The 22,491-nt window shown below is 41.9% G+C and overlaps 1 protein-coding gene across 4 annotated transcripts in view; it reads left to right on the top strand.

Annotated features, from left to right (window-relative positions):
- Positions 1-4,970, top strand: part of CRADD (CARD and death domain containing adaptor protein) — a 176,224-nt gene extending 171,254 nt beyond the window's left edge. Inside the window, exons 3-4 of one of the 4 annotated variants that reach the window (XR_013337115.1) lie at positions 286-664; positions 3,788-3,872. Coding sequence is in view for 3 of the 4 variants with exons in the window: in XM_077772230.1 (XP_077628356.1) it covers positions 286-551; positions 3,788-3,964 (443 nt within the window). In the remaining variant the exon portion in view is untranslated. Of the gene's footprint in view, positions 1-285 lie in introns of all 4 variants that reach the window. The other 3 variants (XM_077772230.1, XM_077772232.1, XM_077772233.1) reach the window with 3 other exon arrangements.
- The last annotated feature ends 17,521 nt before the right edge of the window (positions 4,971-22,491 follow it).

Genomic DNA, 22,491 nt, shown 5'->3' with positions numbered 1-22,491 from the left:
ACCAAGGTTTTACTGTCAGTCAAATCATTATCAGTAGGTTTCTCTCATGGGATATATAGTATTGTTATTTTCTTGTTTTCACGTTTTCTGCAATAAACATTGTCATAGATGCTAAAGGGTATTTTGTAGGCTCCTATTTATGACCTTTTACTGAGCAGCCCCCACGAAGACTAGGAAAAGTTAGCCCTTCCATGGGGAAGTGTTGTGCTGTTCTCCAACATTTTTCATTTCTGCCCCCATCTGATGTGTTTGCTCTTTTCACCTTCATGTCTTTCTCTTCCCCAGATGACCGGATGACCTCTATCCCCCCACACATCCTCAACAGCTCCCCGTCGGACCGGCAGATTAACCAGCTGGCCCAGAGACTGGGCCCCGAGTGGGAGCCTGTGGTGCTGTCTCTGGGACTGTCCCAGACGGATATCTACCGCTGTAAGGTCAACCACCCCCACAATGTGCAGTCACAGATGGTGGAGGCCTTCGTCCGCTGGAGGCAACGCTATGGGAAGCAGGCCACCTTCCAGAGCTTGCAGAGAGGTCTCCAGGCCGTGGAGGTAGATCCCTCGGTGCTCCAGCACGTGTTGGAATAATGGTGTCTCCCTCCCCCCACCCATAGGCAGTGTGTCCCCAAGGCGCAGACGCGGAATCCTGACTTTCTCCCAGGGCGGTTAGTTTTCGGGTTTTGCTGTTGTTTTTCTTTTCTTTTTTAATGATTCTTAGGTAAAAGGAGAAAACGGGGTTTCCAGATTATATTACTTGAAAGCCCGGATTACTCAGTGGCTCTACCACATTGACTTGATGATTCATTGTTTTTAATTGCTTGAAGATTGCATGGTTTTAATTGTGCAGGTTTTAACTGTGTGGTTGCCTTTCAGTAAACTGGTAAATCATAGTGGCTCAAAAAAAAAAAAAAAACCCTACTGGGTTATCGTATTAACATGCAGGTATCCTATATATAAAGCATCCATTTTTATATTGCCCGGGAACTGAACTGTGGACTCTGCTATTAATGATGATGATAATAAAAAGTGGATTCCCGTATATAATGTGGCCCTTTCATGAGACAGTATCGTTTGCTTTTCTCATTCCTGTAGTGCATAGATTAAAAGTACAAAATTACAGAAGTCATTTTTTTGAAACAGAATTACAAGTAATAACAAAATGCTTACTTTCTCCAGTCAGGATAAATAGGCAGGGTGCCTGCGTTAAATTTAAGACATTGACGCTCCTTGCAAGGCCAGTTCAAACCAGCATGCACACCTGAGCCCTTGATCGTTAAAAGGTTGCTTAAGAAAATAACTGTGCCATTTGTTTAAAGGATTTAGTTGGGGGACAAAAGAGGGTGTGGTCTTTCCATTGAGACTGTAGGGATTTAAATGTCGTGGTCTTAATGAGTATGATTTAGTCTTCTGTCTTTTTGTTAATGATCCATGGTATTTGTCAAATGCTATATACTATTTTCAAGAGTTTTCAGGTATGTGACCTCATTTGGACCTCACAAAACTCCTATAAAGTAGTAGGGCCAGAGAGGTGAGCTTCCTTCTGTAATGAACTTGAGTGATTTTCTGGGGCTGAATGAGCTAGAATGGGTGTCTTTGGAGCCCTGCTCCTTTCCCGCTGCTCCATGCTGCTTCTCATCTTTCGCACATGCCCCTCGAAGAAGCTTGAGTCCTGCTCTCCCCCTGATGCCAGCAGCATCACCTGGGACAAATCACTCCACTTCTCTAACCCTCTACAGATGAGGAAATGATTGTCCCCTCTTCTAAGATTTTTGTGATGGTTAAAGAAATAATATCTACCAAGGGCTCATCTAGTGCCTTGCCCCTTGTCAGCTCTCAGGAAATGATAGCTGTTAATTTGCTGCTGTGGCTGCACATGGACAAAGTTCACAGGCAAAGCCGAATAGTGGCTAAAGGTGAGGGCACTGCAGGAGGAAGTGCTATTACCATGTTTCCCACTAAGCTTTAAGCTGTGATGTAATGGACTAACTCTACCGTGGGTCCAATCAAGAGAGGAACAGGTGGACATTCCCAGTCTGTGATCTGTTCTTCTGAATAACTGGGGAATCTATATCCTAATCCTAACTTAACTGAGGATTTTTTTCAAAGGGAAAAAAATTAGACTTTTTACCTCGCTATGTTCTGGGACAAGTATATAGAATGGAAGAGCTGAATGTGAAATGAGTGCTCACAAAGGTGACGGTGGCGTGTTGATCACATCCTCTCAGATGTCTGGCAACCATATTCTCTTTGCTCAAAAAGATCAGTTATTTCACAGTTCAACAAGCAGTTCAAAAGGGTGGTCTCCTGGCCCCATCAGCTTTAATTTTCCACTTCGTAGCTCAGCCATTAATTCACTGTCTTGTAAAATTCTCAGACTTTTGGCCCCATCACTGTGCTAGTGATAGACTTACTTCTGGCATCTTCAAGGAACTGCCTGTCATTTTGAAACTTGGACTTGTTATGTTGCTGTTTGTCCGTCTGGGTTTGTTAATAGGGAATTGCTTTGGCTTTTGTTCTTATCGCATTTATGGCCAAGTGAGTACGGCCGGGCTCTGCCGCACCTGACTAGATGGCATTTTAGAAGGGGGTCTGATGATAGGCAAGTTCATGTTCCCAGCCTGTGCTTGGGCTCTGTCCTGCACAAAGACGCCTTGGTGCTCTGTCAGCAGTGAAGGACAATTTGTGATGAACTTGCCCATCATGGATTGCCAGGGCCATCAGAGCTCTGACTTGTTGCCCTTAAGGAGCAGGGTGCCTCCACCATCAAATAGCAGTCGCACATGCTAGGCCTGTTCATGTTCCTACAGAAGATTAGCAGATGGAAGAACAGAGCATCTAAATCACTACCTCATTTCTGCCTGTGGCTGTGAAAAGTGACACTGAATGCATCTGCCTACCTCCTGAGAGAAGTGAGTAGGCGACACGCCTGCAAGGCGTCCATGTGTTTTTGCACGGTAGAAGATTCTACATTTCTAGAGGCTGCCTACCCCCAATAGAATTCTGAATGAGTACAGTGAAGTGGCAGAGGATTTGCAAGCACTGACAAAAAAAAAAGATAAATTCTCACTTCACTTTGGTTTGGGATACACATGCATGTACATTCATGAGTATGCCTCTTAGTTTTTAAAAACTATAACTTTTATTAAATTTTCTCAGTATAAAAAATAGTGCATGCTCATTAAGGCAGTTTGAAAAATACCAATGGGCAATAATAAAGAAGTAAAAATGACCCCTACTCTTGTCTTTCAAAGATAACCAGTGTAACACCCTAGTTTAATCTCTACTCCCAGTTACTTTCCTATGGCTGCAATTTCTATAATGAAAATTGTGTCAAATCAACTACAACTATACTAAGTAAATGATGCACAAAATTAAAAGATGTGGGTATCATGTAGGAACCCCAGTTTTTGAAATATACTACAAAGCTATAATAATCAAAAGTATGGTACTGGCACACAAATAGACACATGGCTCAATGGAACAGAACTCAAAGCCCAGAAACAAACCCATGCGTACATGGTCAATTAACCTACAATAGAGGGGGCAAGAAAATATAACTGGGGAAAAGATAATCTCTTCAGCAAGTGATGGTGGGAAAACTGGACAGTTACATACAAAAAAAAAAAATGAAACTAGAACACTGTCTCACACCATTCATAAGAATAATCTCAAAATGGATTAAAGACCTAAATGTGAGACCTGAAACCATAAAACTTCTAAAAGAAGACACAGGCAGTAATCTTTTAGACATCAACCTTAGCAATGTATGTATGGCTATGTTTCCCCAGGCAAATGAAGCAAATGCAAGAATAGACTATTGGGACTACACCGAACCAAAAAGCTTCTGCACAGCAAAAGAAGCCATCAACAAGACAGAAAGGCAACCTACTGAATGGGAGAAAATATTTGCAAAAGCTGTATCTGATAAGGGCTTAATATCCCAAATATATAAAGAACTCATATAACTCAACACCAGAAAAACAAGTAATCCAGTTAGAAAATGTGCAGAAGACCTGAACAGACATTTTTCCAGAGATGACAGATGGCCAACAGACACATGAAAAGATACTCAACATCACCCATCGTGAGGGAAATGCAAATCAAAACCACAATGAGATAGATATCACCTCATACCTATCAAAATGGCTGGTATCAAAAAGACAAGAAATAACAAAGATTGGTGAGGATGTGGAGAAAAGGAAACTCTTGTGCACTATTGGTGGGAATGCAAACTGGTGCAGCCACTGGGGGAAACTGTGTGGAGATTCCTCAGAAAAACAAAAACAGAAGTACCATACAATCCAGTAATTCCACTTCTGGGGATTTACCCAGAAAAGATGAAAACACTAGCACAAAAAGCTATCTGCACCCCTATGTTTGTGGAAACATTATTTACAATAGTCAAGATCTGGAAGCAACCTAAGTATCCATCGATAGATGAATGGATAAAGAAGATGTGGCATATGTAGAGAATGGAATATTCCTCAGCCATAAAAAATAATGAAATCTTGCCATTCATGACAACATAGATGAAATTCGAGGGTATCATGCTAAGTGAAATAAATCAAAAAAGACAAATGCCATATGATTTCCTTTATATGTGGAGTCTAAAAAACAAAACAAATGAACAAACAAAACAAAACAGAAAGAGAATCATAGGTACAGAAAATAAAACATTGGTTATGGGGGCTGGAGAGGGGATGGGTTGGGAGGGCAGGAAAAATGGGTTAAGGGGATTAAGAGGTACCAACTTCCAGCTATAAAATAAATAACTCACGGGGATACAATGTATAGCATAGGAAACATAGTCAATAATATTGTAATAACTTTGTGTGATGATATGTGTTAACTAGATTTATCATGGGTGTCCCTTCATAATGTGTAAAAATATTGAATCACTATGATATATGCCTGAAAATAATAGGATATTATATGTCAATTATACTTCAATAAAAAAAGGATTGTATTGTACATTGCTGTTTTACACTTGGCTTCTTTTATTTAACATATAGCTATCTTTCCATGTCATTAAAGATTTTTCTATACCAGTGATTTTCAGCATCCTTTGTGTTTGGAGCACACTTCCAAGTCCTGCTGTTTTGGCAGCATGCCTGAAGAAATTAAAAGACACTAGCTACTGAATGTAGGACTGTCTTTCACTGTCAAAACACCCACCATTATCCCACTGTTTGATCCCCTTTAGAGCCATGTCATTGCTTCAGTAGAGCTTTTTGCTGCTCCCCCTCACACTTATACCCTGAAAAAGCAAAGATGAGCACTTTCCCACAAACATTCTTGGCCTTATTCTGAGGTTTTTATTTATTTCTTCTAGTAAGAAGCCCTCTCCACTGTCCTGTGTGATCCACTCGGCTCAGTGTTCATTTCTACAAGAGTACGTGTTCGGGGAGCAGTCATACTGTGCTGATGCAGATTTGGTGGCGCACCCAGTGTGATAGGCCCGTGTGTGGCTGCCACACCATCGGGTTTAGCAGCAGCATACCATGCCAGCATAGGTCTGTGCCGTCATTCGTTAACCACTTTCCCATTAGCCAAGATGGATCTTTGGGTAGCTTTTGCTTTTTGACCGTTAGAAGCGGTGATGTGATGCAAGGCAGCTCCTTGTTGCTAAATCTTTACATTCACCAGCAGTAACAATGAATTGGATCCTTCTTTTGTTGAGTGCCAGATGTATTTAAATTTCATTCTCAATTAGTTTTATTATATAGCAAACCACCCCAACATGAGTTGGCCTAAAACTTAGTTCACAGTTCTTAGGGCCAGCTAGACTGTTCTGATCTAGGTCACCTCAGCCAATCTCTGCTGGGCCCTCCTGCATCCGTGGTCAGCTGGTGGGCTGGCTGAGCTGGGTGATCTGGGATGGCTCACGTGCATGCCTGGCAAGTAACGTGCAGCGTGTCAGGCTCATTCATCGCTACGTGAAGTTTTCCCTGCCTTCTTCACTTGGCAGTCGTGGCAGCGGTCCCACGGGCGGTAAGAGGGCAAACCCCAGTGTGCAGGCACTTTTCAAGCCTCTGTTTGCATCCCTTTTGCTAATATTCTGTTGGCTAAAGCAAGTCCTAAAGTCAGCCCAGAAGCCACATCAGAAGGCTCTCCCAAAGGGCATTGGGAGAGGGAGGGGAATAATGTGGGTACGTTTTTTTTTTGTAATCTACTGTAGCCAGTATTTTAAAATTGAGATTTCTGGGTCCTGTTGAAAAACAGTTTGGTTACTCTGGATCTCCTTTGTCACACTGCACCCATTGCAGAGTGTCACCATCCTCACCTTCGACAGAACGTACACTTGTTACCCAGCTCCTCTGCCTGCCGTGTTTCCTGCTCAGCCCCCACAGACGTTTACATTTACGGGCATACAGGGTCCTAGGATAAACTCCTAGAAGTGGAATTGCCCAGCTTACCGTTGCACATATTTTTAAAAGCTACTTTGACTTTCTGAAACTTTTAAAAAGTTATTTTAAAAACTACTTTGGCTTGAGCAAAATATAATGGGTTGGTTTTAAATATTAAGGCAGTTAATTTCCCTAAACATCAGTGGTCACTGAGGTCACTGAGGAAGTTCCTGCTGGGGCACGCAACTGAGGCAGTAGAATGAGTCTGTCTTCATCCCTTTCTCTGGAGAATTCCCTAGAAGTGGTAGTTTTGGAAAGAGAGTCCCCTCATTCAATTATTCAGCAGACATTTATTAAGAATCTACTATAAGCCTATCACTCTCCTAGGTGGGGAAGCAAAACGATGACCACAGTTATACAGGATGAATACACAATTATACTGGAACTCACTGTTTGGCCAATGAGACCAACATGGATCTTTAATCACAGAACGATTCAATAAGGTCCATGCCTGAGTACCAAGTCTCTGGGAATGCAGAGGAGAAGCAATTCGTCCTGCCTTGATTCAGAGGTGAGAGGCATGGGGAATACTCTCAAGAGGCTCCCTCTCTTGGACACGTCTCTGTGCCAGTTTCTTTGTATGTAAAATAGGTGCAGTAACAGTACCCACCTGTGGTTATAGTGAGAATCCTGTGAGATAAAAGCTCACCACACTGGTACAGAAAAAAAATGTTTCCCTAAATCATTGAGCTGAATTCTTTTGGCTCTCAGGATTTTTCTAATCTTCTTCACCCTGCCAGGGCCCTGAGAAGTGTGAGGGTCAGCATCACCTTCTCCTGCTGTGATTTGCAGTATGGAAACAGAAAGTGCATGGTTTTTCAGTACGTTTAGCAGCACTCTAAAAATAAAGAATAGACACTGGTAGGCACACTTCAGAACATATTCAGAATTGGGAAGGATTCTGATCTAACACTTGACCGCCATTAAATGAATCCCTAAAAACACTGAGCTACTGATTTATGTGCGCTACCAGAGATACGAAGATACATTAGACGTGGTTCCTGCCCTGTAAGACATCAACCTGCTGAGGAAACCAGTGCAACAGCCAGAAGTTCAGATATTCTTTGGCCAACACGAAGGAAGGAGCAATTAAGTTGACCACAGAAGAGGTGGCACTTCAACTGGGGTTTCAACTGCCCAAGTTAGCATGTTGGTCCCATTGGGACATTAATGCATATGGACACCAGAATTCCACTTAATTTGTTTCCTATCCAATCTGACAAATAGCACTTATTGCCATGGGTCTATAATATACCTCCATGGTGCTGTCTCAATGTGACTTAGAAATAAAGAGAATCTTATTTATAGACTAAGTTGGCCAATATTATCCCATTCTGTACATTAAGACAGCAGCATTAAGAAGCATGTGGTTTATTTATCCATAGTAGAATTGGTTCAGGCTTCAGATTTTAGATATCAGGCATATTTTGGGGTTCTTTGTGTCATTCCTAGCCCTTAGTTCTTCTCTGAAAGACCCACAGATTAAAATTAGATGTTGCTGGCACACAGAGAATGTTTTTAATGTAATAACTGCCTGTTTACTTCTTGGAATCATAAACAGAGCTTAGAAGAACAGGGATGTCTATCTCATTGGCATTTACTGTTTTTGTAGAAAAATTAGAGTCTCACAAAGACACAGTTCAGTGAGCCAATTAAGCCTTGTTTGTTAAAATTATGCAAAGTATATGGCAATGATTCTGAAAGCTATTATTAATTCAAAACATAGGCCATGAAATCCAGGTTTGAGTACTTAGAAAGAAAAAAAAAATAGACCCGGTGTCTTGATAATATTTATATGTCTCCATTTCATATTCACATTCTGTCTCTAGCCAGTGCTGATTTTAGTGTCAAATCACATTCTTCATGGAGAATATTTGTGGAAAATATGTGTAATGGTCTGAATGCTTGTGTTCTTCCTCCTCTAATTTATATGTTGAAATTCTAACCCCTAAAGCTGATGGTCTTAGGAGATGGATCCTTTGAGAGGTGAAGAAGTCACAAGGGTGAAGCCCTCTTGAAGAGACCCCAGAGAGCTTCGTGGCTTCTTCTGCTTAGTAAGGTACAATGAGAAAGCCCCAGCTCTGAAACCGAAGAGGACCTTCACTAGAACATGACCATGCTGGTGTGCCTTGGTCTTGAACTTCCCAGCTATCAGAACTGTGAGCAATAAGTTTTGTTGTTTATAAGCTACCTAGTCTTTGGTATTTTTTAATAGCAGCACAAACAGACTGAGACAATATCAAATGGATTAGATCACATAATTATTATTCTTTCTTTTGGTGGCATAAAACTTCCCTCTTATCAGCGTCTAGGAGATGAATTGAGTTAATCAAGGCTTTGCTGATACCACAGTCTTTGGCATGACTCATTGGCTCATTGCTGATCCCAGGGAGAGACCGAGCGTTCACACATGAAGTGTCCCTTCATAGACTAGTGGTAAACTTGGTGCCTCTGGCTGTCATGGCCAAGGATGGAGGTTGTCGGGGGGTGAGGTGGGGAGAGCTATGTAGGGAATATTTTTTGAAGGCTCAGAATATCTATAATAGGCGGTGGTTCTTACTCATTTAGGGGGCATAGATCCCTTTAAGGATGTGAAAAGGCTGTGAAATCTGCAGGATGAATTCAGGCTTCTTTGTGGAATCATTCTTTTAAAAAATGCACATGTTTACACACACACAACAGTTGGCATTTAATTGTTAGGAGATTCCCACCACACCTGGATCCGGTTCACTCATCCCAAGAACCCTAAATCTGTAGGTTGTCAAAAGGTCTCTGACATCAGACTTCATTAGCATCTAGGCCTGACTGGTCATTTTCCAGTTTTGTAGAGTATTTGGAAGCCTTGTGTCCAACAGAATGAAGCTAAATGTTTCTGTTGGATTTCGCTAGCATATAATTCCTGGTGTGAAGGGCTAACCACAGTACTGGAATAAAGGTGAAACCATTTGTCTGAGCTCTGATCTTGACCCAGCTGGTCACAGACCTTCTGCCCTATGGGAAGGCTGGCAGATGGTCCTCCTAGACTTACCTCTTGGAGAGGTAAGAGCTTGCAGACGTGCAATGTATGACAATCTCCAGCTTCTAGGAGCTTTCTGTCTCTGCCCCATCTCTTTAGAACCAGTTATCTTAGGAAAGGACTGAGACTTTTGTGCCCAGCACATTGGGGAGCATTGATTTCAGGGGCAAATTATGTAGGGTCTCATCTATTTTATATGCTGGGAAATTTTTTCCAACAGTATCTTTTTGTCCAACCATCTACTAGAATGTAGTTTCTGTCAACCTCTGGAAGAACTACTTATTCCCAGCTCTGAAACTGAGCTCCATGCTGGCTTTCTGCTGAGGGAGTGGACCCTTTGGCTTATCTCTTTTCTATTGTCAGGAGTTCTTTCGTCACTTACTATTGTCAGCTGCTGATTTTCCAACTAACAGTATCTTTGAGGCTAAAAATAAACCCTCCCAACACAAATCCTCTCTTTATGTGGAAGACAAAATAGAACAGTCACTTGTGGATATAATTTTATTCAGGCTATTGCAATAGGAGGAACACTTATTAATGAGAAATATCTCAAAGAAAAGGAAGGAGGCCTGAATTGTATAGAGGCAACTAAACAAGGGAGTCATCCATAGTCTTGTGGGAATAATGAGGAAGGATGGAGGTGGGTCTTAGAATATGCGAAGGCTGGGTTGTCCATTGTGGTGGTTAGCCATTTCTTAGAACAAGAAAGGGTGGGGGTGGGGTTCTCAACCATCACTGGTTTCAGGGAGCACAGGGTTCAGATAGAGTTGAACATTGTCAAAAGTCATATACTCTTTAACATTTATGAGCCTAATAAAATTTGGAAGAAAAATTTGTTTTTATAAGATTTGGGTATGAGGTAAAATCAGAATTCTGGCATTTTGACTGCTCGTTCTATAAAAAAACACTTAAGCTGTCACCTCATTTAATTTGGGTAAAGAAAAGTGAATGGCCTACACAATCAAAGCTTAACAAAAGGAAAGGAAGCAAAGCTATTATGACTTCCCTAGAGACACAGAACAATTTTCAATTTGCACCAGTCATGGGAAGCCCATGACTTAGAAAGATTCCGTCAACATGTATTTTTTGAGCACCCGCTGAATGCCAGGCATGGATACAGGTGCTGGGACTACAGCAGTCGACGTACCAGTCCAAAACTCCTCTCCTCGTGAAGCTCTCTGCTGTGGAGAAAAAGAACGCCCAAAGGGACAGTGAGAGCCAGAGGAAGGAGCTGTGTTGTCTTTTCAAAAGTTGGTCAGAGAGGGTTTCAATAAGAAGGTGTGGAGTAAAGGCTGTGGAGGTGAGGGAGGGAGCCATGCGGAGGCCTGAGGGAATCTTCTGGGTAGAGGGAAGAGCAAAATGCAAAGGCCTGAGATGGGAACTTGCCAGACATTTTCAGGGAGCAAGTAGGTCAGAGCAGCTAGAGTGCAGTGGGCAAGAGGGCAAGTACTAGGGGCTGAGGCCGAGTCTGACAGGGCCCTGTAATGACTTTTCTATCACTCAGAGTAAGATGGAAAGCTACCGGATGGCGTTCAGCAGAGACGTGACATCATCCAACTTATATTTGCAAAGGATCACACTAGCTAACATTTTAAGAGGACTGAAGGAAATGGGAGAGAGGCTATCACATCATTCTCGAGAAAATGGGGGCTCGGATCAAGATGGTCATGGCGAAGTGTAGTGAATGTGAGATACGCTGCTCAGCTCCCCTTCGGGCATGAAAGATTGATTTCTTCAGCAGCTGGAAGGTCTCCAGCTATTGGCCTTTGGCTGGCAGCCCTCTTCAAGGATTGTCTCCTTTGAGGAGAGCCATCTTGCCTATTGGCATCCTCCCTTCCCAGGGCAGCCTGCATCCCGTGACCAGTAAGGGGTACAGAGGCACGGCTCCTCACCCCACTTCAGGACAACTCCTAAGGGCTCCTCGTGGAGTCAGCACAGGCCTTTGCAGTGACTGAATCCCAGACCAACTTTTCCTTCTGCCCAAGCCTGTTTGAGTCACTTCCCCAGGGGTTGATCCCAGGAGTGCTCCTTGATAGCCTTCCTGTCCTCTTAACTCCGTCTCAAGAGTCAGTTTCCAGGGGACACAACCTGTGACACAGAGAGGAGGGTCAGTGGTCAAAATCTGAATATATTTTGAAGGTAGAGCCAAATAGATTTGTTGATGGAGCACCTGGGTGGCTCAGTTGGTTAAGCGTCTGACTCTTGATTTCAGCTCAGGTCATGATCTCATGGCTTATGAGTTTGAGCCCTGCATGGGGCTCCACACTGAGTATGAAGCCTGCTTAAGATTCTCCCTCTCACTCTGCCCCTCCCCAGTTCTGGAAAAGAAAAAGAAAAAAGAAAAGTTAAAAAAAATCAGTGATGAAATGCCAAGATTTTTGTCCTAAGCAAATAGAAGGATGAAATCACTATGAACCAATATGAGAAAGACCATGGGAAAGGCAGGGGTTGGGGGGGTTGGTGAGGAAGGTAGGGAATATACTAGAAATAAAAATACACTCTTAAGATTCATGTAGGTAAAAGGCCAAATTCCATTTCTAGGAGGACATTCTTAACTTTGGCTTTGAATACTCCCAACATTATACAGTTTTAGATAAAATCTGTTGTAGTAGACATTTCATTTAATTTGAGGAATGTGAGAGTAATTAAACATAGAAAATGTGAATACATATTTTCAGCCATTATGCAATGGTTGCTAATTCATAGAGACAGAAAGAGTCTAAGTGGTATTATAAGGGAACAAAGCCAGCCATTGGCACATCCACCAGGATATGTATCAAGAAGTACTTTTTTTTAATAAGACGCTTATAATTAAGAATACAGTAACAGACTCCCATGAGAAGTTGAAAAGAAGCAAAGCTGCTTACAAACTCTGTATATCACACACCCAGAAAATAATCCCAGGGTAACATGAGAATAATCACAATGATATGACACCACCTTGTACAGATATAGCTCTAAAAAAGTTCATAGTAAAAAAAGTCCATTGTAGGGTACAATAAATAGAACATGAATCTTGAATTTTTTTATGTTTATTTATTTTTGAGAGTGAGAGAGACAGAGTACACGAAGGGGAGGGACCGAGAAAGGGAGACACAGAATCAAAGCAGGCTCCAGAGCTGTCAGCACAGAGCCCCACGGGGCTTGAACCCATGGACCGAGATCATGACCGAGGCCGAAGTCGGACGCTCAACCAACTGAGCCACTCAGGTGCCCCAGAACGTGAATCTTGAGCTGGGATTTGCTAGAGAATAGAGTAAGTAGAAAGACTGGGAAAGGGTGTTTCTAGAGGAAGGAGGAATGTGAGAGAAGGCCCAGAAGTGAGGATGGATAAGACAGAGACTAGGCACAATGGTGATGAACCTGCTTCCCAAGAAGATTACATCAATTGGGTAAAGTGGGACAGGTTCACTAACTTTTAAAACCAGGCAGAGTCTGGATTTCCACTTTTTGATAACCAAGGGAACAGAAGAAATGTTCTCAAAACCTTTAAGGTGCTAATGTGCATTGTGAATTACATACCTACGAGTGGAATTGCTGAGTCACTAATTTTTGAAGCTTTGGGCATTATCTACTGGCTTCTCATGTAGAGTCACTGTGGAAACATCTTAGCTTCCATCGCTACCCCTCCTCCACATACATGCTTCCTATCCTTCATTCTCTCAGTGTTTAGAGCATAATTTGGATTGGATCGGTATTAATATGGTAACATAAATGTTGGACTATGACTACTTTTCCTTAAGGAACTTTTGATTTTACCGGCAGTTATTTGTCTTATTTATTTTCTATGTATGTGCATTGTGAATCTCCAAAATGGAAATGGGCAGTATTTCCCAAACCTATTTTGACATGGAAAGCTTCTTTCCATGACACCACCTGTTACCATCTTTGGAAAGATTTATTCTACAGGCACACCGAGGCAGAGGACACTCAAACACAGAGTGTACTGGGAAAACTAGTGGCTCAAAGGTGCCAAAAATTATCAGGAGTTTTAAACAGCATGAACAGTATCCTGGGCAGTGTATAAACAGCATTAACTTATTCTCGTCCTCTCACGACTCACCCTCACTGTCAGCAGCACATTGTGGGTCACTTGGAAGGAGATCTGTGGTTTTCTAGGACTTTCTTTTCTTGCTTTAATGATTGATGAGCCTGTCACTTTGTTTTTTTTAATCGTATGATCCATTTATTCTTGCAAAATGCCTTCCTGGCTCGCTGTCGTTGTGTTTGGTTCAGGCGGTAGGTTGTATTGCCTGTTCTTCAGCAGGCAGTGGGCACTTTCTCTGGTCATTGTCGGATGCCAGGCGGCACCTGTAAGACAAGCAGGAAGGAACTGCTCTTGCCCCATAACAGCAGCCCCAAGCCAGGAGGCTCTGTCTACAGCCCCAGGCCCTTTCTGTCTGTCCCTGGTCTTGCCAGGAGTTTCTACGCATTTGCCGTCTTCCCATTTGAGTTCTCAATTTGCTTACTCTGGTACCTCTTGCCACTTGGAAATTGAACTTGACTTTTTCTTTTCTTCCTTCTGTATCTCAAAAATATCTGAAAATAGCTTTTTCTCCCCCTAAAGGAGCCTCCAGCAAATCTTTAAGAGTAGTTGCCAACCAGGGTGGCACTACATACCCCCGGCCCTTCACCATGTGGCATTTGGAAATGTTTGGAGGCAATTGGCATGGGTTGTGCCCATGCATGGGGGGGAGGGGTACCATAGTGAGCATTTAACAGAGTGGGAGGTCGTCTTGCCTGCAAGGCCAGTCATTCCCCAATGGGAGCTACTGCAGGCTTCCCAAACTCCAGTCACCGAGTGCCACTTTGATAATTTTCACAATGTACCACCTGTGCCATGATGAATTTAACATTTTTTTCTTTGAATCAACCCACTTAAAAAAATCTTTAAGCAATAGTATGTCTGAGATATGAGTCAGTGTTGCGTATATATTTTACAGTACAAATAGAAACAAATACCTAACACCTCATGCAAAATATTCTTCATTAGTGATACACATAGGAGGTTTGGAACACTGGGCCCTTCTTATACTCTGCTGGGTTTTTGATGGGCGCATTAGCCTTACATGCACTTTCTCTTCTAAACTGTGAAGGCTTATGGGCCTTATAAGGGCAAAGGCCACATGTTTTATGTCCCAGAAAAGTAATTTATTTTATATAAAGAAGTCTCTTCCACTGGCAATGACAGCATTCTTGACCCAACTTTGCTGATTGCCAAGTCATAGGATACAAGCGAGGCTCACTGGGCATTTGCCTCCTTGGATTGTCAGCTCCGTGAAGGCACATCTCCTCCTTGTGACCCTGCCTTTCCTAATCCAGCACAAGCTTCATGATTCATGAGTCTCAGTGAATGAACATGAGTGTATGCTTACCCATCACCCCTAGACAAACAATGACGCCTATAATGCTAACTGTCACTGAGTAAAAGTAGGTCTTGTGCACGTGTTTCTTGGGCAAGTTCTGTAACTTCTCTGTGCCTCACCTTCATTACCTGTGAAATAGAGGTAATAGTGTCAGCCTCACAGCACTGATCCTGAGGAATCACTGAGATCATGTTTGTAAAGTGCTTAGAACAGTGTCAGGCATAGAATAAATGTTATAGAAATATGTGGTGAATGAATGAATGAATGGTGTCTGTCTTGTATTTAGGATTTCATTATTTATGGAAAGAGGGAGTCGACAAACGCTGGGTCTAAATATTCCTACACTCCACATCCTTGATGCCGAGCAGTCGCCAGAGGCAGCCACAGCTGCTGAAGCAGAGCATCCCAGGCTCTGGAGAGGGCGTCTGCTGCGGTCATCAGCACAGAGAGAACCCTCCAAAACAGGTGACCCAGGTGATGTGCTCCTTTCCTCCCCACCCCCACCTCATTACACGCTGCACAGGGACTGTGTCCTGGCATTTATTTAAGGCAATGCTTAGCTAGATTCCTGCTCCATCCCAATGGACTCATTCTGCCGCAGCACCACATCCATGGGCACTGAGCAGAGGGTGGGAAGGAGAGAAAAAGAGAGGATGCAGCACCGATAGAACACCTGTTATGACCCAGGCACATGGAAGGTGATCTCAGCGAAGTTTTGTGTCATTTCATCCTCTGACAACCTTAGGAGCCAGGATTTTAGCCCTACTTCTCTTACTTTACAGGTTAGAAATCTGATGCTCCAGCAACTTAACTACCCTGGCCAAGGTCATTCACTAAGATACGTAGCAGTGGCAAAATCTGAACTCAGGTCTGCCTGAGTTGTTGTTGTTTATAACCTCCTGAGGTACAGCCGAGAGCCTGGAATGGCCACATTAGCTTCATATTAAACATGTTTTCAGTCCACCTGCTGGATTTTTGGTGTCAGCGCCTTTCTCCTGTCATTATTACAGGAATTAAGTGAGTGATGTTCATAAAATAGATGTTCTTTAATAGCTCCTGCTGTGCCGGCCATAGAGTCATGTGATGTGGCACAGGAAAGTGAGGTTGCGGTTATTGCCCCGTGGGATTTCATCAAAAGCCAAGATAATCCTGGCTGAGACAGTCTGCCAGGGCAGGGCACGGCTTGGGTTTGAATAGAGCATTTGTCTCATTGGCTGAAGGAAAAGGACTCTATTCATAACCTTCTCCTGATAGCCTTTTGCATGAGAAAGTGTAGGAAAAGCCAGATTCTCAGCAAGAAGGGGCCTGTTCTCTTTCTCTGAGCCTGAAAGAGAAATTCCATTCCTGGCAACCCCTGATTTTAGATAAATGGTTTAAATTTTCTTTTTCCCACAATTATGGGGGCAGTACTAACAAGTTGTCATCATATCTGAGTGTTTTGGGGAGTAAGTATTTTGACTTGATCTAGATAAATGAAATCTGAGCTCCTCCTTGACTCCACTAAAGAATCTCGTTGCTCTCTGTCCTCACCCTAACGCCTTCCTTCTGTCCCCAGGGAGTAGACTCCAAAACTGCTTCCAAAGTGAACTGTCATTAGCCCATTCTACCCTCTGAGGAACAGTCTCCCTGCCTTTATAGCTGACTGTGACTGCATCCTGCCTTCCAAACAGCTTATCTTATAAAAGCACTCACAGGATTGGGACATGACCTACTGTCTGAATTTGTTAATTCCAGCAAAGATTATGTGAAGTCAGTATTGGTCAGCCTGAAGTTTGTAACATGTAGCAATCTGAGGAAGTCTATTCCAGGTCCCACGGGCGGTGAACTAAACAAATCTCCAAACATGGTGGCCTCCCTAGCAGTCCAGGGCTTGCTCAGGTAGTAATGGCCCCAGTATTCAAGATTCATGGTGAGTGCTTCAGGCACAAACCCATGTGTATGCATCGTTACTGCTCCAGGCATAGTTGGCACTTCTTTTTTTTTTTTTTTTTTTCTTTTTTAGAGAGAGAGAGAGAGACAGCATGAGCAGGGGAGGGTCAGAGAGAGAGGGAGTCACAGACTGAAACAGGCTCCAGGCTCTGAGCTGGCTGTCAGCACAGAGCCCGATGCGGGGCTCGAACCCACGAACCACGAGATCATGACCTAAGCAAAAGTCGGACACTCAACTGACTAAGCCACCCAGTCGCCCCATAGTTGGCACTTCTAAGAAGCTCTTCCTGCCCATGTCGAGGCTGTTGGCGTCCCACATGCTTTCCCCAGGCTCTACATCCCACATGCCACCTCAGACTTTTCTGCTCTTCCTTGGTTCATTCATTCATTCAACAAATAATTTTTTGTAGTACCTGCAGTGTACCAAGCACTGGTGAGGGATATCATAGTGAACTAAACAAGCGTACATCCTGTCCGCATGGAGCTTACGATCCAGTGAATAGTTATAAGCTACAACAAATGATAAAAAGATCAGAGAGTGATGAGAGCATACTGAAAGGGGGCCCACACTCACCTGGGGGTCAGAAGGTTCCTGTGAGGATGCTCTGGGCCCCCACTCTCTGCCTCACTACCTCAGGCCTGGTCCTCGAGCTCCCTCATCGGTTAGCTTTCCATTTTGGTAGCTCTGGTGGACCATTTATTTCGCTTTTGAGTTTTCCTCTCCAAGATGTCCCCTCTGAGTAATCCCCCTTTATTCGATGAACCACAGTCAAAGATGACAGGGTGAAGGCTATCAACGATTGTTTTATAATTGCTAGTCCATGACTATGGAAATGGGGAGAAAGAGGTTGGCATGAGACACATCAGCTTGTAACTTGGAAACATTACTGCAAATTCAATGTGCCAGTTCCACAGCACTGGTAATGAGGTGCTGTTTCTTGTGCCCTGGCCCTTCCCCACACTCGGACAGCGTATACTGTCCCAGGCTCTGTATCTAGGACCTCAATATTCTAAGAGGTGGTGTCATATATTATTTCATTTGCCTCTAGTTTGCCTAGAACTTGTTTCATCTTTTCACTAACTCAAAAAAATATTTAAGCCAATGTGTCAGGTGCTGGGGCAGTGAGGGAGCTGTGGTGACAAGACATGAACAGCACCTTGTTCGATGCTTGTGTCCATTGTTGCCAAGTTAAATGAACACATCAGGTCGTCAATGGAGATGCTGCCCATTGTTGGTGAAGGGGCAACAATCATACTGAAGGCAGTTCACATGGCCCAGACTTTATAAAAGCCACAGTCAGTGCTGCCAGCTTAGGGTATTGGCAGGATCTTCCAGATCTTTCCACTTGCTCTTCAGTCACTGGTTATGTCATGTTTACTTTCATTGAGGTAATGCAACCCTATAAAGAGTCAGATAGTCTTACATGACTGATTACAAAGAACATCCTTTGACTGTCTGCTTCCCTCATTTAAATTTAGTCCACTAGGGAAACCACTTCAATTTATTTAGCTATTTCATTTCGGATTCACCATATCTCTTCATGGCTGCTACCCTTTGATTTTTTTTATGACAACTGTATTGAGATATAATTCATAAACCATGAAATTCACCCCTTTAAATAATTGTACAATTCATTGATTTTTTAAAATATATTCATGGAGTTATGCAACCGTCACCGCTATGTAATTTTAGAACATTTTCAATATCCTAAAAGAAACACCATACACGTTAGCAGCCACTCCCCATGTCCTCTGCCTCCAGCCTTGAAAACCACTAATCTACTTACTATCTCTACGGATTTGCCTTTTATGGACATTTCGTTAATGGGATCATGCAGTATGTGGCCTTCTTTTTCTGGCTTCTTTCACTTAGAATAATGTTTTCAGAGTTCATCCATGTTGTAGCGTGTGTCAGTAATTTATCTTTTCTGTAAGTTGAGGGATGCTCCATTGTAGGGATATACCATTTTTTTTGTTTATCCATTCAATAGTTGATGGACATTGGGGTTGTTTCTACTTTCTGGCTATTATAAAGGAAGCTACTACAAACATCTATACATTGTGTGGGCATATGTTGTCAATTCTCTTGGTTACATACCTACGAGTGGAATTGCTGAGTCACTAATTTTTGAAGCTTTGGGCATTATCTACTGGCTTCTCATGTAGAGTCACTGTGGAAACATCTTAGCTTCCATCGCTACCCCTCCTCCACATACATGCTTCCTATCCTTCATTCTCTCAGTGTTTAGAGCATAATTTGGATTGGATCAGTATTAATATGGTAACATAAATGTTGGACTATGACTACTTTTCCTTAAGGAACTTTTGATTTTACCGGCAGTTATTTGTCTTATTTATTTTCTATGTATCTATCACTAATTCATCCTTATTTCATCTCCTCTCAGAATGTTCATGTGCATTAGGCATTCTATCAGTTTCGTCATCCCAGGTTTCTTTCAGAGTCTTCTGATTTGCTCCAATCTAGACTAGCTGTTCTTTAGATCTGCAGTATGGTTGTTATCCCGAGATTTCCCTTCACCAACACGCAGGGGGGTTCTTTCACCTCTCTCTTGTGTTGGGTTCCTTTTGTCCTAGATCCCATGCCTTTCTCTTGTTTCATTCCCCTTTTTTGTGGAATGGCTTCTCCAGTCGCATCCTGAGAACACTGCATAGTGGGTATGTTGTTTGAGAACTTCTTAAAAGGCTTTATATTATTTAATTGTTGCTATATTTTAATTAATTTTAATTTTTGCTAGTTTCATTCGACGTAAAATTCTACAAAATCCATTTTCCTGCAGGATCATTTCTAGTTTCCATAGCTGCTGTTGAAAAGATTGAAGCCATTCTGATTTTTTGTTGGAATTTCACTAGTTTTTTACTCTCTCAAGACTTTTAGGATTTTCTCTTTGACTCCAATAGTCTTAAGTTTTAAAAAATTATGTGTTTTTCACTAATATATTTTATTCATTTTGCTGGACACTTGATAGGCCCCTTTTATCTGATAATAGGGCTCAGTACTAAGAATTTTTCTTGAATTATTTATTTGGTGATTTTATTTCCTCCATTTACTTATTTTTTCCTCTTTCTATGACTCACACTATTTGGATATTGTACTTTCTGATTTGGTCTTTAAATGTTCTGATCTCTTCTCTCCTGTTTTCTTTCATTTTGTCATCCTTTGGAAGGTTTTATCAAATTGTTCTTCCAACCTTTTAGTTGGATTTTTAATTTATACCATTTTTAAAATTTCTATGACTTTTTTGTTTTATGAATGCACTTTTTAAAACATCATCCTATTGCTTCACATTTATTATCCTTTTAGCTCTCTGATAGATTTCACCTTATTATTTAATTTCTTTTTTCTCCAAATTCATTTCTTTGTTTTTGATCTATTTCATGTTTAAGGCTTTCTTCCAATATCTGGTGATCCTTGGTTGTTCAATTTACATTTACATCACAGGGGCAGGGCACCTGGGTGACTCAGTGAAGCATCAGACTCTTGGTTTTGGCCCGAGCCATGATCTCATCGTTTGTGGGATTGAACCCCAAATTGGGCTCCATGCTGGCAGTGCGGAGCCTGCTTGGGATTCTCTCTCTTTGCCCATCCCCTGCTCACATCCTCTCTCTCTCAAAATACATGGATAAACCTTTTTTTTAAATGGGGGCGCTAAAAAGTTTAATGACAGCTCAGCATTGTCAGTGGGACTTAAAGACTACCAGATCAGGCTGCACTGTTTAATTGGATAATTCTGCTGTCAGTATCTTTAGATCTTTTGTTTGGCTTGTCAGATATTTTTCAGAGAAGAATTGCCTTATATCCTGCACAGTATTATGGGAACCAAGTGGTAGAAGAGGACTAGGAGCTGCAGGGCAGGGTCTTAATATTTATTACTTTAATCCTTCTGTTTTTAAAATTGGTATTTCCCCCAACTGTGCCATGTGTCTCCCATCCAGAGACCTGTTTATACTCTCTCCAGGGTATAAACCCCATTTTCTGCTTTGGTAGAAAGAGAGTGAGTCACCTCATTGCACAAAGTAGGGAGGAGGATTTTTGCTGGTGAAGAGGGTTATATATAGCTGCCCCTTAGATTTCTGTCCTCCCCTTCATCCCCAATTACAAACTCCTACGCCTCTAATTCTTGATACTTTGGGGGTCTGTACTGAAAAATGGGCTAATGTTTAGCTTGCTTACTTCGGACTTAGCTTTCCTGGGTCTGATAGATAGGTTATCTTTCCTCCTGTTTTTTAACTTGCAATCTTTTCTAGCTATCCTTTCTCCTCCAATTCTCTGTTTCTCTTGAGCTTATATCTTTTTTAAGAATATCTTTATGTCAGTTAGTGGGAATCCAGAAAAAATGTGTCTAGTATTCTAACTTTAAAGTGTCTTTGCCTCTTCTTTTACATATATTTTACTGAGAAAACGTCCCAATATGTAATTTTCTCTCTTAATGATTACTTTTTAAAGGTAAGAAAGACAAGGAAGTTATAGCAGTAATTTTGGAGGCATGTTACAGCATTTCCCACTGGCAACGTTGGCAAAATTGTTGTAGGCTTAAATGAAATTGCAGTGACCTTAATTCACAAAGACAAAATTGTCTATTTAAAATTTTGAGAAATGAAGTTAACTGTGAAAGTAAATGAGGGAATGTGGAAGGATGGAGGTCAGTTGTGGATGTTCATGGTGGAGCAGCCCTGGGGGAGAAAGCTCTGGGCCAGGTTGGACTGGGAACAGTGTTTTACAGGTAGAGTCAGAGGAAGCATGCCTGGAAGAATCCTAATTGTTTTTGATGGGGAGCCAAGAAGACAGCACTGATTGTCTCAGTCAAAGGAAAGGCAAGTCTGAGACACGATGTCAGAAAATTGGATGGGGCAATAGCTCAGAATCAAGATCAAGAACAGCAGAAAGAGCTGGATACTCCCCCTTTTATGAAATGTCATATGAAGAGTCAATGCTTATGGGAAGATTTATTTATTTATTTATTTTTTATTTATTTCTAGGAGAGAGAGAGAGACAGCGTGAGCAGGGGAGGGTCAGAGAGAGAGGGAGTCACAGACTCTGAAACAGGCTCCAGGCTCTGAGCTGGCAGTCAGCACAGAGCCCGACGCGGGGCTCGAACCCACGAACCGCAAGACCATGACCTAAGCGATAGTCGGACGCTTAACCGACTAAGCCACCCAGGCGCCCTGCTTATGGGAAGATTTAAAAGATTAATAATATGCAGTATTGAACAACATTCTCATGTACTGTTGGAGAGCATATACTGAGATAGCCTTTATTGGAGAGTAATTTGTAATTATATGTTAAAATTTTTAAATATGAATTTACTTTGACTTATCAGTTCCACCCTAGGATAATGATTCTGTAGAAAAGACAAAAAAAATTAATGTGTAAGGATGTTTATTACATCATTGCTTGTAATAGGGAAAACTGGTAACAACCAAAATGAACATTAATAGAGGATTGTTTAAATTCATGATATTGGAGCTCTGCAAAGAGCTCCTATGGTCCAGTCTTCATAAGGAGTTGTACTCAAAAGAAAGTAATTTAGTATCTTTCGAGGAACACTGAAAGAGGTCTAACTCAACACATAGTTCCATTTAAATTTATTCTTGTGATATAGCTTTAGAGTTGAATACAGGGAGCACCGGGTGTCAGGCAAAATAAGATCAATCACTATATATTGACCCATATCTAAAATATGTTATTCAATTTAAAAAGTGTTATCAAATAGAATGTATAACATGATATCCTTTATGTTTAAAAAAAATATAAA

Source organism: Crocuta crocuta, unplaced genomic scaffold (assembly GCF_008692635.1).
Source record: "Crocuta crocuta isolate KB4526 unplaced genomic scaffold, BGI_CrCroc_1.0 scaffold216, whole genome shotgun sequence".
Lineage (NCBI taxonomy): Eukaryota > Metazoa > Chordata > Mammalia > Carnivora > Hyaenidae > Crocuta > Crocuta crocuta.
The sequence above is the reverse complement of the archived record's forward strand: the minus strand, read 5'-3'. Positions and strand labels throughout refer to the sequence as shown.